The 16,881-nt window shown below is 36.5% G+C and overlaps 2 protein-coding genes and 1 pseudogene across 3 annotated transcripts; 1 reads left to right on the top strand and 2 right to left on the bottom strand.

The window, feature by feature from the left end:
* Positions 1–100: 100 nt before the first annotated feature.
* Positions 101–6,190, bottom strand: LOC147569983 (uncharacterized). The gene is made up of 5 exons (XM_086663699.1): positions 6,021–6,190; positions 4,315–4,372; positions 1,424–3,726; positions 1,075–1,335; positions 101–1,001 (listed from the first exon to the last, which is right to left on the bottom strand). The coding sequence occupies exons 3-5, from the start codon at positions 3,709–3,711 to the stop codon at positions 101–103; spliced, it is 3,450 nt and encodes a 1,149-aa protein (XP_086519825.1). The 5' UTR covers positions 3,712–3,726; positions 4,315–4,372; positions 6,021–6,190.
* Positions 6,191–11,690: 5,500 nt separating this feature from the next.
* LOC147569984 (putative ubiquitin-conjugating enzyme E2 38 pseudogene) lies at positions 11,691–14,984 on the top strand (annotated as a pseudogene). Its single transcript, XR_015231369.1, has one exon. The product of XR_015231369.1 is annotated as a putative ubiquitin-conjugating enzyme E2 38 pseudogene (transcript).
* LOC147569985 (protein TRANSPORT INHIBITOR RESPONSE 1-like) lies at positions 13,014–16,512 on the bottom strand. Its single transcript, XM_086656549.1, has 3 exons — positions 15,829–16,512; positions 14,328–14,820; positions 13,014–14,227 (listed from the first exon to the last, which is right to left on the bottom strand). The coding sequence occupies exons 1-3, from the start codon at positions 16,281–16,283 to the stop codon at positions 13,427–13,429; spliced, it is 1,749 nt and encodes a 582-aa protein (XP_086512675.1). The 5' UTR covers positions 16,284–16,512; the 3' UTR covers positions 13,014–13,426.
* Between the last annotated feature and the right edge of the window lie 369 nt (positions 16,513–16,881).

Genomic DNA, 16,881 nt, shown 5'->3' on the forward strand with positions numbered 1-16,881 from the left:
ATAATAATCCGACTCAAAAGTTATCATTGACTGACATATTTAAAAAATAAGGCTAATAGGTAAGATCTTATTCCTAAAAAATAATAATTAAATTTGACACTTAAATGTCTGAATCATCATCTTCTTCCTCATCTTCGCCCTCATCTTCGTTCTCATATTCGTCTCCAATTATATCTCCTTCATCTTCTTCGGTAACATCTTCGTTTTCATCATCCGTACTTGCATCTTCATGATCAATTGCTTGGGTACGACTTAAATTTAATGGTGCTTCAACCGTAGTTCCAACCAGATCATTCCTCGTTAATGCTATATCATCTTCTTCATCATCAACACCACATTCCAGCTCACCATAAGGTTGACTATCCAATAATTGATCATCTGCCCCCATGTCGAACGTGTCTCTCGGCTTATTATTAAGAACAACGTGCCACCCTGGTTCGGTGGGATCTTCAACATAGAAAACCTGTTTGACTTGGGATGCCAGAACATACGGCTCATCTTTTTGGGATGCCAGTAAAGTATTGAAATTAACAAGAGTGAACCCTAGCTTGTCGTTTTTTATGCCTTTGCCTTTCTCAACGTCGACCCAATCACACTTGAATAGTAAAAACTTACGATCTTGTGGATATGACACTTCAATAATGTCAGTCAAACGTCCGTAATACGATAGTTCTCCATTCACTGGACGTTTATCCTTCGCACTTGCGAGACTTGTAACTGTTGCAGTAAGCATAACACCACTATTTTGCGTCTTAGAATCCCTTTCTCTATCAATTGTTTTGAATACATATCCATTTACTGTATAACCGGTAAACCTCTTTGCATGAGATAGTGGACCTCGGGCTAATAAATGCAGTCCTTCTGGAAATGGTTGATTTGCTTGTTTTTGTCGCTCAAGTTCTTCTCTAAACCACTTCGCAAAATCCCTTTTGTGCAGTTTTTGTTTTTCATGGAATGAAAGCTTCCGTCTACTCATCAAATTAACATATGATTCATGTTGCCTGTATAGAAAATTAGGGTTCATTATTCATTTGTGCATGAAGGACAATAAAGTTTAAGAAAAATATTTCTTACTTTATGTAAGGAGAAACTTCATCATCATTGAACAATATGTAGTCGTGCATTTGTTTCCTTTCAATAGAGTCGAGAATAAAACCTTGGAACCCCCCAATATGGCTATTATCTTTGTATCTAGGTGGTCTTTCTAGTCGAGTCTCCACATTTCCTAAATACCTTGTCAAAAATGTGACACATTCACTGGCAATGTATCCTTCGGCAATAGATCCCTCTGGTTGAGCTCTATTCCTCACATATGACTTCAAAGTACATAAGAACCTATTTGAAAAATAACACAAGCTCAGTTGTTTCTCAATTTTATGAACAAACAAGAAAATAAAGTTTAACACCTTATAAATTAGTTTACCTTTCAATAGGATACATCCATCGAAAATGGACAGGACCACCAATACGCGCCTCAGACGCCAGATGGATGATCAAGTGGATCATAATATCAAAAAAAGATGGGGGAAAGATTCTCTCCAATTTGCAAAGAGTTACAGGAATACGATCCTCCAACTGTTTGAAATCATTTGCTGTATTCACCTTAGAACATAAATCACGAAAGAACGAACTTAACTCTATTAAAATAGAACTAACTTGTTTTGGCAATGTCTTTCGAATAGCTAGAGGTAGAAATTGTTGCATAATTACGTGTGAATCGTGGCTCTTTAAGCCAGATATTTTGCGTTCTTTTACATTAATTCGACTAGCAAAGTTAGAAGAATAACCTTCTGGTATCTTCACACTCTTCAAAATCATACAAAATAACTCTTTTGTAGGCTTGTCCATGGAGTAACATGCAGGAGGTATATAGCATTTAGTATTGTTTTCTTCAAACCTTAGATGAAGTTCAGGCCTAACTCCCATATCCTTTAAATCGAGTCTTGCTTTTGCATTATCTTTTGATTTCTTGTCAATATCCAAAAGTGTACCGACAATGTTATCAAATACATTTTTTTCGATGTGCATGACATCTAAGTTGTGTTTAAGAAGATTTTCAGCAAAATATGGTAACTCATACAATATACTCAATTTTTTCCAGTTATCTGGCATGTTAGGCAAAGACTCTGTCTCCCGTGCTCTTTTTCTTCGACTAGATGACAATTTATCTTCAGGTTTTTTTCCGAATTTACACGGAATACCTTTTAGTTTCTCCACGACATCCTTCCCAGTTAGTGGAGTTGGAGCTGTTTCATGTTCGATTGTTCCATCAAATTCATTTTTAAGTTTGCGAAACCTGTGATTTATAGGCAACCAACGTCGGTGACCCATGTAACATACTTTTCTCCAATGCCTCAAACGTTTGTGGTGTGTATGCTTATGACACGTTGGGCATGCCTTAAAACCCTTCGTACTCCAACCAGAAAGCATCGCAAAACCAGGAAAGTCACTTATAGTCCATAATATTCCAGCACGTAGTTTGAACATTTCCTTACTATATGCATCATACGTCTCAACCCCTTCCCATAATTCTTTTAGCTCATCTATTAGAGGTCTTAGATATATGTCGATGTCATTACCTGGACTTTTAGGACCCGGTATAAGCAAGGACAAAATCATATGAGGTTGTTTCATACATAACCATGGTGGCAAGTTGTATGGAATGAGCACTACAGGCCAGGTACTATGGGAGCAACTCATTGATCGAAATGGATTAAACCTATCACTTGCTAAACCTAACCTTACGCTTCTTAAGTCTTCTGCAAATGTTTGATTTTTCTCGTCAAAATATTTCCAAGCCATCGAATCTGCTGGATGTCGTAAGACTCCATCTTTTGTGCGACCTTCTTCATGCCATCTCATGTCCTTCGCAATTTCCGGAGACATATACAAACGTTGTAACCTTGGTTTAAGAGGAAAGTGACGAAGGATCTTAACAGGTGTATTCTTCTTCTTTCCTGATCTCACAACTTTCCATCGGGAAGCCCCACAAGTAGTGCAAGATTGTAGGTCGGAGTTTTCCTTCCAAAACAACATACAATCATTTTCACACGCATCGATCTTATTATAACTTAATCCTAAATCAGAGATAATTTTTTTGCATTGTGTGAAGTTTTCGGGCAAAGTACACCCATCTGGTAAAGAATCTCGTAATAACTGAAGCATCATGTTGAAAGTCTTATTACTCCACCCACCTAGGCATTTGAAATGCCACATTCGAATGAGAAATGCTAACATTGTGGTCTTCTCACATCCAGGGTACAATTGCTTCTTTGCATCGTTTAATAATTTGTGAAAGTTTCCACTAACACTATTAGAGCTATTACCGTCGGTTTCTGCCACCCCATCGACCATATCTTCATTTGCATTTGGAAACAAATCATGCAACATACCGATAATGTTATCATCGTTAACATTATCGTTGCTTTCATCTTCTCTATTCCCCACCATGGCAGGTGCATCCTGTATCATTTTTGCTTTCTCTCCGTGATGATACCATGTTGTATACGTTCCTAGCATCCCTCTGCAGACCAAATGGTCATAGATTGTATCTCTATCTTTAAAGATGAAGTTCTTACAATCTATACATGGACACCTTATAAGTCCCTCATCATTAATATAACCATGAGCAAAAGCATTGTCCAGAAATGCAGAAACTCCATCATCATAAGCTTGAGAATTTTTACACATATGAATCCAACTTTTATCCATCGTCTTCAGGAAACACTTAACAAAGCAACAACGACAAAGTTATCATCAACCTAAAAACCAAAAAAACAAAAAAACCAAGAAGGTTGTTGCAAGGCAACAACAACGTTGCTGAAATGAAGGCATATTTTGCTATTCAATAACTGACATATCATACAATACTGAAGAAATAGTAATAAAAGTAAAATAAGGACATTTGGTACCTCCATTAGTTCTATAAAGTTATCATCTAGGTGTTAAGTTGCATTACTTTCTATTCTAGGTTAGAAAATCACAAAATCATATAAGTCTCAAACAAATTACAACAAACACATAAAAATATAAACTATCAGAACCCATTTTTCTTCTTTCTTTATCTAACTTCCCCTAGTTCTCTCTGTTTCAATGATGAAGAACCATTGTATTTCAATAAAATCCCCAAAAGGAAAATCAGTCCTAATATAATGAATTTCAGTTAGGATCATGTTGTGGGACCAAAGCATGCAGAAATTGGCAAGTGTAGTTAAGCATTGGTGTTGGTCTAAAGTCAGTTATAAATTAGCTCTGCAAGGTGAAAATTCATAAAAATAATAATAATAATAATAAATGGTTTCGTTTGGTACTTACAAGCTCGAGTCTTTACAAACTTGGTCAATTCACTGAAATGCTCCGATAATAACTCCTCCTACAGTGGCGAAAGATGATCAAATTTCATATGAGACGATTAGACAAGAAATTTTAGTCAATAAGTGACATCTCAGACCACTATCTAAGATCTTATTGTACAAGATTAAGATATGGTTGAGGAAAATACAGATTGTAAAGAGTAAAAAAATTACATAGATCTGGTATGTAATTTAATTTTGTACCGAAAAATCACAACATTCGAATGAAGCTTCAAAGCAAGACATATAAGCAGTAAATCACAACCAAATCTTCGCACAAAATAAACTAAAACACAAGTATGATAATATATCTATAGACTACCATTACTAGAGAGATAACAAGTTTACCCTCATACTTCAACAATTCTTACTGTGCAACATATTCATGTATACTCATGTATTTCTCTGATGGGTGGCATTGCAATAGGACTCTTACTTGATCAGTACCTTATAAGGATTCACTAATCCTTTTGACTAACGAAATCCAATCCCAACTTATTAGTGTTACCTGCCCGAGGTTGAGTTTCTCTGATGAATGAACCTGTTGCTAAGCTGCTCAAATGGCAGAATTTGTGGTGTATACAAGAATTAACTGTTCTATTAACTACTCCAATCCACAAGAATTAACCGTCTAAGCAACAGTGGTGAGGTACTTACGAGTTAATATCTAAGAACCACACAAACAACAATAGTTAATTACTGGCTAAAGTATGATTATTCTAGAAAGACTAATTAAGCAACACATGTTTAATTAAAAAAAATTACACATTTCCAAAATAACAAGAAGCACTGAAATTTGAGTGTCCCAAATTATTGAACCATACTGTTTCAAAAAAGCAAGTCTACTAAAACTGCAAAACAACTCAAACATCATAAAGTATGTTTGAAGTGATGAAGTAGGAAAAGGAAATCTTTTTCGACAAAAGAAGTAAATTTTCTTTGGCTTTTTAAACAACAATATACCTGCTAAGATTACTTATCATTCTGATTGGGGATTAATTTCAGTCAAAATCCAACTTCAACCATAAATGAGCTATCAAATTGGTTTTAAGATTAAATGAAGAACAATTGTAGTTACAAAATGGTGCAAACATGTAACAGGTGAGGATGATCTTCTAGTCCTCGGTCTGCCGGCGATAACAACCTTCTAACCTCATTAAATTAGTTTTTTTGTTTCAGAAAGACAAAAATGAGTATATATTTGAACTAGTGAAAGATTATCATCAGTTCAATTTCGACATTTCGTAAGTGAAGTTACTAAAACCAGTGATCAAAATTGTTTAATAATCAACATCGGCCAAGAAACCCTCCAAACCAAGAGTAAGACCAGACATAAGTCCTCCTAACACAACTAAAAAACATGAAAATCCAGCAAAGGTGAACCATCTTAACGATCTAAATGTAGTTTCTTTAGTTTGAAGAAAGAAATCTCTGGTTACTATACCAGCTACTGTTAGGGCATTCATAAGTAACATCTCTCTACTTCCACAACCAAACTAACAGTAGAGAGAGAAAAAGGATCTAATAGAGTGTTGTTATTAGGGCATTCATAAGTAACATCTCTCTACTTCCAAACCTAAACTAACAGTAGAGCTACAATATCATAAACCCAATTTTTGTTCTACAAAAACATCTTAGACAGGGATAGAGGGGAAAATCTATGGATACCTGACCATAAGCAGAAACCCTAGTTTTCTGGATCTCCTTCTCTCGGTCAATTTCTCTTCCTGAGAAACCCTTAATCGTTCTAACTCCCTTGCTCTGCAAAAATCGTTAGAAACCCTTGTTCAAGTCTCCCTCTCTCTATCTGGTTCTCACAAAAGAACTCTCCCTCTCTCGGTCTTTCTATTTTCTAATTCCAAAATAGAAAAAAGAAAATTGGGGATGATTTAGGCACTCCAAGTTTATATATATTTTGTAGTGAGCACCCAACTTTAATGTTGTTTTTATATAAGGCACCCAAAACTTTTGGCGCAAACCCCATTTTTTGGCGCAATTTTTTCCGCGCCAAAAATATTAAGTAACTGCTACCACTATTGACCTATCAACTACGGATTGTGCGTAGCTAATACCCACCAATTGCTACGCAGAACGAACCGTAGCTGAAACACACTTCTAAATTTTTATACATGTTTGTGCGTGATACTTATTTGACACAGGCCAATGTGTAGCAAATGGACAGAAAGTTTGTAGCTGTTGGTAGGCATTTGCTACGAGAACGAAATATCCATAGCAAAATGGTGACTAGTAGCTACGATACTCGTAGTCCGTAACAAAAAGGGCGTAGCTAAATCCTACCTATTTTGTAGTGGTACACCACTCATAGAGATTAACTTTGACTTCTCCCTCGAAGAGACAATCCTATTGCACTCTGAATGTGATTCTTATGCATTTTGACATGATTTCGTCGCCCCATACAGATTAATGGTTCTCTATCCGCCTAATTTCTTCATACCATAAAATTTCCATGGTATCTTTTATGCCTCCGGAGACGTGACAAATTTGTGCTTCATTACCAAAGAAAGTTGCAACTATGGCACATCTCTGTCACCTTAAATCACATATATAACAAGTTGATCTCTCTCAAATTAAGTATACAAGTCCACAAGTTAATGAGGACAGAGACAATACTTATATCGATACAACACCCTATACGGTCTGAAAGAAAAACGACGTCGTTACTCGAGCCTAACACAGGGTGGATTATCATCTGTCGTCCAAACAAATTCTGGATTGTCGAGTCTGGGTCCTGCTACTGTTCTGTAAGCATATAACATTTCGACCTGTCATCCAAATAATTGGTTCATCAGGTACTCCTTATCATGATTGTCTCTTCTTATCATGAATGTCTCTTCTTCTTTCATATTCAATTGTCTATTAAGAGCATTAACACCTCCACCACCATTCAAGTTGCTACTATGATAATTCAGTAGTAGCTATATATAATAGATGATAATGAAATAAAGGTAAATCAAGTGAATCAACTTATAAATTATGATAGCTATTGTGTTTTCTGGGGGCTTTGTTATGCACTATCAAAAATGATAGGGGAACCGATACTTTGGGCAGACCCAGGGCAGATGACTGACGTGCCTATGCCACGTCAGCCAGTTTGCCCAGCTGGGCTGGTTTTTTGGTATTTACATTTTTTTACAGTTCAGTCCCTCTTTTTTGAAGTCTTACATCTCACCCCATTCAATAGGAATTAATCTGGACCCTTGAGTCGATCAACGGTCCGGACGTGAATCACATAAAACCCCTAAATTTTGGACTCAGAGGAATTAATCTTTTTTGAAGTTTTTGTTATAATTATACAATTCATACCCTTCTTAGATTACTGCTCAACTAAATTGTGGATGCAAGAAGTTCTTAAGTATTATTGGTTTTATCTTCTCAGCTCAACTATGGTTCTTCTTACTGATCGGTAAGCTTCAATTTTCATATCTCTTCATTGTTCATTATCCATTTAGTTATAGCAAAACATATGAAATGGTTGGTATATAGTTTATATTGATTGGCATTGTCGATAACACTATTGTATGAGCTTGTTGATATTGATATGACAAAGAATGTATGATAGATGGAGGAAAAGATAAAATATGTGTTTGTGGTGAAGCTTTTGAAGTTATTTCTTTTGAAAACAAGCAAGAATTCAGATTGATGGTTTGTCAAGTGCCTGAATGCTGTATACTTTTCTTTTCCTTCTTTACATAAATATGTTACTCGTTTATTATCATCATTTGAATATAATAGTGATTTTTTGTGTACAGATATAACGTCGAGATAATGATGAGCTACCTACATATAATTATGAAGTTTAGAAAGAAGCTTCTATAAGCGAAGATGACGTAATCACACTCACCTCAGGAAAAAGATGTCCAAGTTTGAGTTGGAATCTCTGAAGGCATGTATCCAAAACACAATGTGATTACTTCAAGACACAACTTGAAGAAATTGCCGAGATGAAGTCAAAAATGCATAAACAATAAATTTGTTGTTTAGTAGTTAAAAGTTAGTGTTATGTAATACTATCAGTTTATTAGTTTAAAAAATAATGTTATATAATAGCAGACTCATGTTATGTACTGTAATGTTCATGGTTGTGTAATTTTAATTGTATTTCTTCTTAAAATGACAGGTTATGTAATTTCTGATTACATGTATTATAGTGGATATGTAATTTGTAATTAGAAACCCAATGCAAGAGAAATATGGGAAGTTTTATAAGGCCCCCCCCCCCCCAATTTTGTTAAAAGGCCTCCCCATGAACCATTTTACTTGCTAAATTATCCCTGAAGGGAGGCTTTTTAACAAAAATGAGGAGGCCCTATAAAATCTCCCGAGAAATATATGCTCTCAACCATTCCTTTGTCGAGGATATGTAAACCAATGCAAGAGGCGAAATATATGCTCTTAACCATTCCTTGGTCGAGGATATGTAAACCAATGCAAGAGGCGTTGATGCACACCAAGCACTTGGACGCAACTCCTTGCACCACTAAGTTAAGAAAAGAGATCTTGGGGTTCAACTGCCCAAAATTTAGGGATTTTGGGTGATTTGCATCTGGACTGTTAATCAACTCAAAGGTCCAGATTAATTCCTACGGAAGGGGGTGAAATGTAAGACTTTCAAAAAGGGACACTGAACTGTAAAAAAATGTAAAAAAACGCATAGCAGTTGGGCTAATTGGCTGATGTGGCTATGCAAGGTCAGCCATCTGCCTAGGGTCTGCCCAAAATGTCTGTTCCCCTATCATTTTTGTTTCGTTTATATTAGGTGTGGCAATGGGTAACCATTTACCCGAGAACCGCACCGACCCGAGTCTTAATGGGTAGGTTTTGGGTATAGGTTTCAGATTCATTAAGAAAATCGGGTATTAAATGGATATACCTAACAGGACCCGATAAAAAAGGCGGGTCCTAATCGGGTATATCCGTCGGGTACCCGAGATAATACGAAAAACTACCCTAGATTATATAGGATTCTTTAAAGTACAGGGTTTTTCCCACCAAGTTACCAACTCACCAAGTCTCCAAAAATTAAAACCTAAAAGTTACTCAAAGTTGTGAAATTTCTCAAATCTTCTTTTCCTTGGTCGAAAGTTAATTTATAAACCCCAGAGGTGAGTGGGTTAATATACTACAAAAGTTTAACTCTTGTTTCTTGATTTCCCTAATCTATAATCTCTAATCTCTTATACTCATCAACTATTGTACCCCAGATATTTGCTTATTTAAGGATATATGTCGTTTATGGTATATTTTTCATTACATTCATGCAAATTCTTCTAGTTTAAAAAATGTTTCATATAGTTTTGTGCAATGGGTACCCGATACCCGGTGGGAACCCGAGAAATTTAAAGGTTTCTGTTCTGGATCCTTCTGTGGAAGTACCGGTACCGGTACCGGAACCGTCAAGAACTGAAACCGCTACAACTTACAGGTTCCGGTTCTGGGTAGTTAAATACCCGAACCGGAATCGACCCGTTGACACCTCTAGTTTATATGGTTAATTCTATTTTGATCCTTTAAATAATTCTTTAAAATAGTCCCCTAAATATAATTAGTCTCTAAAACTAATCTAGATTTGTAATATTTCATATTTCAACTTTATTACTAGTATTTTTTCTTTTTGATTTTGATGAGCTTTTCTAGAGAGAAAAAAGAGAGGTGTTGGTGGTGGAAGGAGGAGAGAGTAGCAAGATGTAAAAGACAAAAAAATTGGTAAAGGTCGTCGACAATGTTGTCAGCCAGTCATCTGCTGGTTATCTTCGTAGGGTCATATTAACGAGTTAGTCTACTTTAGGGGGCTAAGCTTCCTATAAACAAACAACTACACAGAGTTAGGGGTGTCAACGGGTCGGTTCCGGTTCGGGTATTTAACTACCCAGAACCGGAACCTATAAGTTGCAGCGGTTTCGGTTCTTGAATGTTCCGGTACCAGTACCTCAACAGAAGGATTCAGAACCGGAACCTTTAAATATCTTGGGTACCCATTGGGTATTCACAAAACTATAGCAAACATTTCTTAAAGTAGAAGAATTTGCATGACTCTAATCAAAAGAAATATCATAAACGACATAAATCCTTAAATAAGAAAATATCTCTGGTACAATAGTTGATGAGTATAAGAGATTAGATATTAGGAAAATCAAGAAAGAAGAATCGAACCTTTATGTTATATTAACCCACTCACCTGTGGGGAAAGCAAAATAGTTTCCGGGGTGTGAAGACTTGGCCAAAAATTGGTCAATTTTGTTTGACAATGTTATTTTGTAAGTTGTTATAGGAAAATAAAAATAAAAATAAAAAACCCTCCACTTCACCTCCCTCCACCTCACTCTCTCTCCACCTCACCACCTCACCACCCCACCACTCTCTCTCCCCACCTCACCTCTCTCTAACCACACCACTCTCTATGTCTTCTCCGACCAGGTCGCATTCTCCAGTTTAGATCTCTAAGAATCAATAACTCTGTTCGTTGAATTGTTTCTTGAAGAACAGACCAGATCGGTATGTTCTTCAACAGGCCGGAACTCCGGCGAAGAGAAATCCCTTCGCCGGAGTTTCTAGAGAGAGAGAGAGTGGAATTTTTTTTTTTAATCTTTCCAGGTCGTCGGTCGGTGACTTGGTCGGAGAAGACAGAGATAGGGGTGGGGAGAGAGAGTGAGAGGTGAGGTGGAGAGTGAGGTGCGGTGGAGGGTTTTTTATTTTTATTTTGAAACATATTCCCCATAAAATATGTTTCTCCGAAAAATTTACAAAATTTTGCATATTCCTTTTAAAATTTCACTCTCCGGAAACTATTTAGCCTTCTCCAAAGCGCTGGCCTTTATAAATTAGCTTTCAACCAAGAAAAAAAAAATTGAGAAATTTCACAACTTTGAGTAAGTTTTAGGTTTTAAATTTTAGAGGCGTGGTGAATTGGTAACTTGGTGGGAGGAATCCTGACTTAAAACAATCCGAATAATCTAAAGTAGTTTTTCGTATTATATCGGGTGCCCATTACCCGTCGGGTGCCCATTACCCGTCGGTTACCCGACGGATATTCCCGATTAAGACCTGCCTCTTAATCGAGTATTGTCGGGTATATCCATTTAGGACCCGATTTCCTTAGCTGGTCTTAAATCTATACCTAGAAGCTACCCAATAAGACTTGGGTCGGTTCGATTCAAGGGTAAATGGCTACCCATTGCCACCCCCTACACAGTACTATTAAATATCTTTTTCAAGATTACCGACTTTCCATTTTCTTTGGCAAATCTGTTTTAGGGTTTATCAAAACCAGACCATAAATAGAACCAGCCAACCAGGTAGTGAAAATCTGTTTTAGGGTTTATCAGTATTAGACCCTAGTTTGTCTAAAAGCAAAGATGAGAAATCATGAAGAAGAAGATATGATTGAAATAGTAGTAGATACAGGAAAATCGATAGCAGCGGGAAACTCAAGAGGAACAGAATTCAAGCAATTTGATATTATTCCATTCATTGAAAACTCTATTACTGATCATCATTCCATTACTGATCATCATTATTATGGTGATTCATCAAATTACAGTAAAGAAACATATAAGAAAATAATGAAAGAGTGGAAGATCTTAGAAGAATGTTTACCAGCTGATTCAATCTTTGTTAGGGTTTATGAAAAACGTATTGATCTATTAAGAGCAGTAATAATTGGTCCATCAGGTACTCCTTATCATGATTGTCTCTTCTTCTTTGATATTCAATTTCCTTCAGATTACCCTAATTCACCACCAAAAGTTTATTATCATTCATATGGATTTCGATTAAATCCAAACTTATATTCTAATGGGAAGGTTTGTTTAAGCATTTTAAATACTTGGCATGGTGAAGATAGTGAGAAATGGGTACCAAATAATTCTACTATACTACAAGTTTTATTATCAATCCAAGCTCTAGTGTTGAACAAGGATCCAAATCTTAATGAACCTACTTTGATTAAACATTCTCCAAAAGCATCATTGGCCTATAATGAGTACGCTTATATCTTAAGTTGTAAATCAATTTTAGCAATTCTTAATAATCCACCCAAGGATTTTGAAGTATTTGTTTCTCAGTATTTTCGTGATCGTGCTGAAGTTATTTTAACTTCTTGTAAGGCGTATATGGACGGATTAGTCAAAGTGGGTGATAAACCAGTAGTTGTTACAAGTGTCTCCATCGGTGATAAACCAGTAGTTGTTACGAGTGTCTCTTCCATCACTGCCATTGCAACAACGACCACTACCACCACCTCCTCCATTCAGGTTGATACGGAGAAGGTATCTAAGAAATTCCAGATTTTGACAAAAGTTGTGTACTCAAAACTTGTGAAGGCGTTTATGCGGAATGGGTCTTTATTGGATAGAGATTTTATAATAGACGAACCAACAGAGGATGAGGAAAGAGCTCTAAATCAAGTGTATCAACTTCTACATCCTAGTCACTACCTTTGCTGTGGGTTATTGTTATTCATTATTTTCTTTTTAATAATAGCTTTCAGTTTTTTCTGAAAAAAAAAACTATCTCTCCATTGACAAGGTAGAAATAAGTTGTCCTCGATTGACAAATTACTATGATTTCATACATTGTCTTGAGATTTTCTTTAATTGGTTAGTTTCAAATGAAATACCACTGATAGGGGATTAACTTGGACAATTTACAACAAGTTTGTGCTTCATTACCAATGAAAGTTGCAACTATGTCACATCTCTGTCATCTAAAATCAAATGTACAACAAGTTGATCTCTCTCCCTCTCTCTCTCTCTCTTAAATTAAGTATACAAGTCTACAAGTTAATGGCCCCACTCTCTCTCTTTCTCCTCAAATCAAGTATACAAAACCCACCTTCTGCTACAAATTTCAAGTGAAATAGAATATCTAGTTTCCTGACTTTACCTGAAAGGGAAGGGAGATATGACCCCTTCTGTGTGTATATCCGCTTTTACTTATCACTTCTCATCCATAACCCAATATCTGCAATTTTCTTCTGAAGATTAATGGAAACAAAACTGAGGATAGAAACAGAGAAACAATACCTATAAATGAGGTATGAAAGAACAATGGTTTCATTACTCCAGCCTAACACCAGGTGGATTATCATCTGTCATCCAAACAAATTCTGGATTGTCGAGTCTGGGCCCTGCTATTGTTCTGTAAGCATATAACCTTTCGACGGGGAAGTTATCGAGACTTGAATCTGGGATTCCTCTCTCATCAATAACTTCAACATTAAGCCTGGGCATCTTCTGACCAAGAAGCTTACAAGCTCCAAAACTCACTAAGCATGAAGACATCCAAAGGGATCGCATTGTCTCTAACTTCCCTGCATTGGCTAGAAGAGCCTTATCACCGAAAGGGCAGTCTCGAATTTCCAATTTCCGAAGACTTTTACAACCTGAAAGCACGTGATGGAGACCCAGATCACTATCCCCAGCAAAAGCAACTGACAACATTTCAAGCCTTTTAGCGTGATTCCCAATATATTCAAAACAACGGTCAGTAAGAAGTCCAGAGAGAGAAAGTCGTCGAAGATCCTTGCAATGCTCAACAATGCAACCAAAACCCTCGTCAAGTGGCTGCAAAGTTAAGTAGTCAGGTGTTCGGGGCTCAATGATGCAGAGACGAAAACGGGTCATGTTGGGGCGATTCCTGGCAACAGTAATTAGTGCCGCATTAGACATCTGCCGGCAGAAGTAAAGAACTGACTCAAGCTTGGTGCACCCTTCAGAAACTGAAACGAGGCCTCGTTCAGTTAGTGGTACATTCTGGTCCATCTGATATGGTTCAGAAGGGAACACTCTCAGTTCCTGCAGTTCCTTGCAAGATTCTGCAATGACTTCAAGGCCTTCATCTTCTATATAGTCCAGGACCTGGGTAGATGATTTTCATCAGGTGAAAATGAACTTTAAGAAGCCAATAAACACTTAATCGAACATCAAAAGAATTACAGTTGAGTTTGGTGGAACCTACCCATAATCGCTGAAGATTTCGACATTGGCTAACAAGCTTAATGAGATCCGGGCTTCGGGTGCTCGCATAGCTCAAGTTCAGCGATGTGAGTCCAGCACATATTGAGTACATTGCTGGAACATAAGCAGGAGCCGCCTCCCATAACCCAGACAAGCTCTTGAGCCCGTTAATGCCACTAAATGAAGATACTAGCTTGGAGTAGATTTCTGGGCGGAAATCTGTAGAGAAAGCCCCCGTACCGATATCCACCAATTGTGGGGCTCGAGAAAGAAGACTAGGTAGCTTGTCAAGAGGCACGGCATGGTTTAGCCGAAGAGTCCTTAAGTTTGTACATCTGCTTACTAAGCGTTCCAGAGCAGAGAAGCTTACCTCCCCATCAAGGCATGCAAAGTTAAGGGAAACTAAAGAGGTAGAAGAATCCGGAAAATGACAAAGCCAACTGCCACGTCTGTCATCTACTTCGCATTCTCTCAAGTCCAGCTCCCTCAGATTTCTGCATTATCGAACACCATAAAAGTAGATCAGAACACAGAACAATTAAGTCATCTTTTGTTAATTCAGATAGGTAAGAGACCAAGAGTTGGAAAACAATGAAATCCACTATGTAAAGAAAACCAATTTCACTGAAAAATCAAAGTCAACACTAGGTTTATCTTCTTTGTTATCCAAGTTACAAATACAGCTAGCCAATAGGTTAGTATCATACATAGATTTGGCACCGCAATCTGGAGCCAAAAAACGTTCCAATACCAAATAACCATCACAAATAAACACTTCCCGAACCCCCTCAAGCCAAAAACAAGTACGAGAAATAACAAAACCCTAAAAAATTCGGATTTTTATCTATACTAATCCTGCAAATGAGTTATTCAACGCGCAAATGGGGAGTATAACATTAAATTATCCTAAAAAGAGTGGAGTACACAAATCACAACCCACTTCTAAAAATAATATAAAGTTCAAAAAGCTAATGGAATTTGGGAATCCAAAAGAATCCACGTTATCCCAGAGTGAACCATACAAAATACCCAAGTGAACCCCACATAATGTTATTGCATAAGGAAACACAAGATGCAAAAAAAGGTAACAAAATTAAACAGACTAAACTTTCTACACTTGCCCATTGCCAGAAGTTCAAACCCTCAAATTTTAGAGAAATATCATCAAAACCAACTACAATCAGCATATCCCAACTTAACTATAACTGAATTTTTTGCTAAATCAATCTAAAAGGGTGCCAAAAAAAACCTTATTTTGAGATAATTACAGAGTTTCAAGAGGGAGAAAAAAAATCCCATTTTTAAACAAGTATCAAAGCTGAAAAAACAAAGGAATGCATACCCATACCCATGACAAAAATAAAAACTCAAACTTTAACCTAATAATGAAATAAGTAACAAGAAATCTCTTAAAAGAGACAGGAAATAGTCAAAAAAAGAAAATAATGAGGTATCAAAAGTTCAAAAAGCAACTTATTAATCAAAGAAAAGTTGAAATAAACCTGCAATTTGCAGCAATGGCAGCTAATCCGTCGGTAGTAAAACCTTCACAAGATGAAAGAACCAAAACTCTAAAATTCTTAAACGATTTAGAAATTAACTCCAAACTTTCATCAGTAACTACCATTCTTTTCAATCTCAACTCTTCTAAACAAGGATAAGCTTCTTCCATAGCTACGATCCATGGATACAAATACCCTCCCCAACCTTCAGGAACTAAGTTAAAATCAGCAAAATGAGGTTTCCCCTTTAATGAAACAGATCGAAGTTCAGGAAATCTTCTGATTAAAATCCTAGGGCTTACAGCATAACAATTACCAATAAAGATCTTCTTTCTACACCATCTCTCAATATCATACCAAGATTTACAAACTAAAGAAACAGAGTTTCGATCTTTATCTGATTGAATAAACGAAAATACGTGTTCTAAAACTTCTTCAGGAAATGAATACGCCATTAAAACTAGGTCAAGTTTCTCTTCAAGACGAGCTGATAATAATACAACAGTAAAGAAGAGAGTACAGGTTTGGTTAAATTAGGGCAAAGTTAGAGAGAGAAAGTAAGATCTGAGAAGACGCCATTAGATCGGACGCGAGTTTTTAGAGAGAGAGAGAGAGAAACGATTGAGCTGAGATAAGTCGATAAGGTCATAGATAGATGATAGGTAGGGTTAAGTTAATAACTATGGTTGAGTTAAGGACTAGGGTTAAGTTTGATATAGATTGTTTATGATCGGATTAGATTAAGACACGTGTTATAAACTAATAATGGACGTTTGATTGATGGGAAAAATAAGTCGTGGAGACGGCGTGCTTATCCGTTGTTTATATTCATAGCCAGCCGCATAAATGAAGTTATGCTAAAAAGCCTTTTGCCATTCAATAGTGATGTATAAAATGTAATATTGGGGTTTATATTTGTCAAAATGTCTAATTTGGTCCCAAATTAAATAAATTATTTTGTGAGTCTTTTTTTCTCCTGTAGTTATTTGCTTGAAAAATCTTAACCAAAGAAAATAGATCTCTACTTTTCTTTCTTTCATCCTACCCACTATG

Source organism: Eschscholzia californica, unplaced genomic scaffold (genome assembly GCF_041429995.1).
Source record: "Eschscholzia californica isolate CP2 unplaced genomic scaffold, dmEscCali1.0.p SCAF_1, whole genome shotgun sequence".
Lineage (NCBI taxonomy): Eukaryota > Viridiplantae > Streptophyta > Magnoliopsida > Ranunculales > Papaveraceae > Eschscholzia > Eschscholzia californica.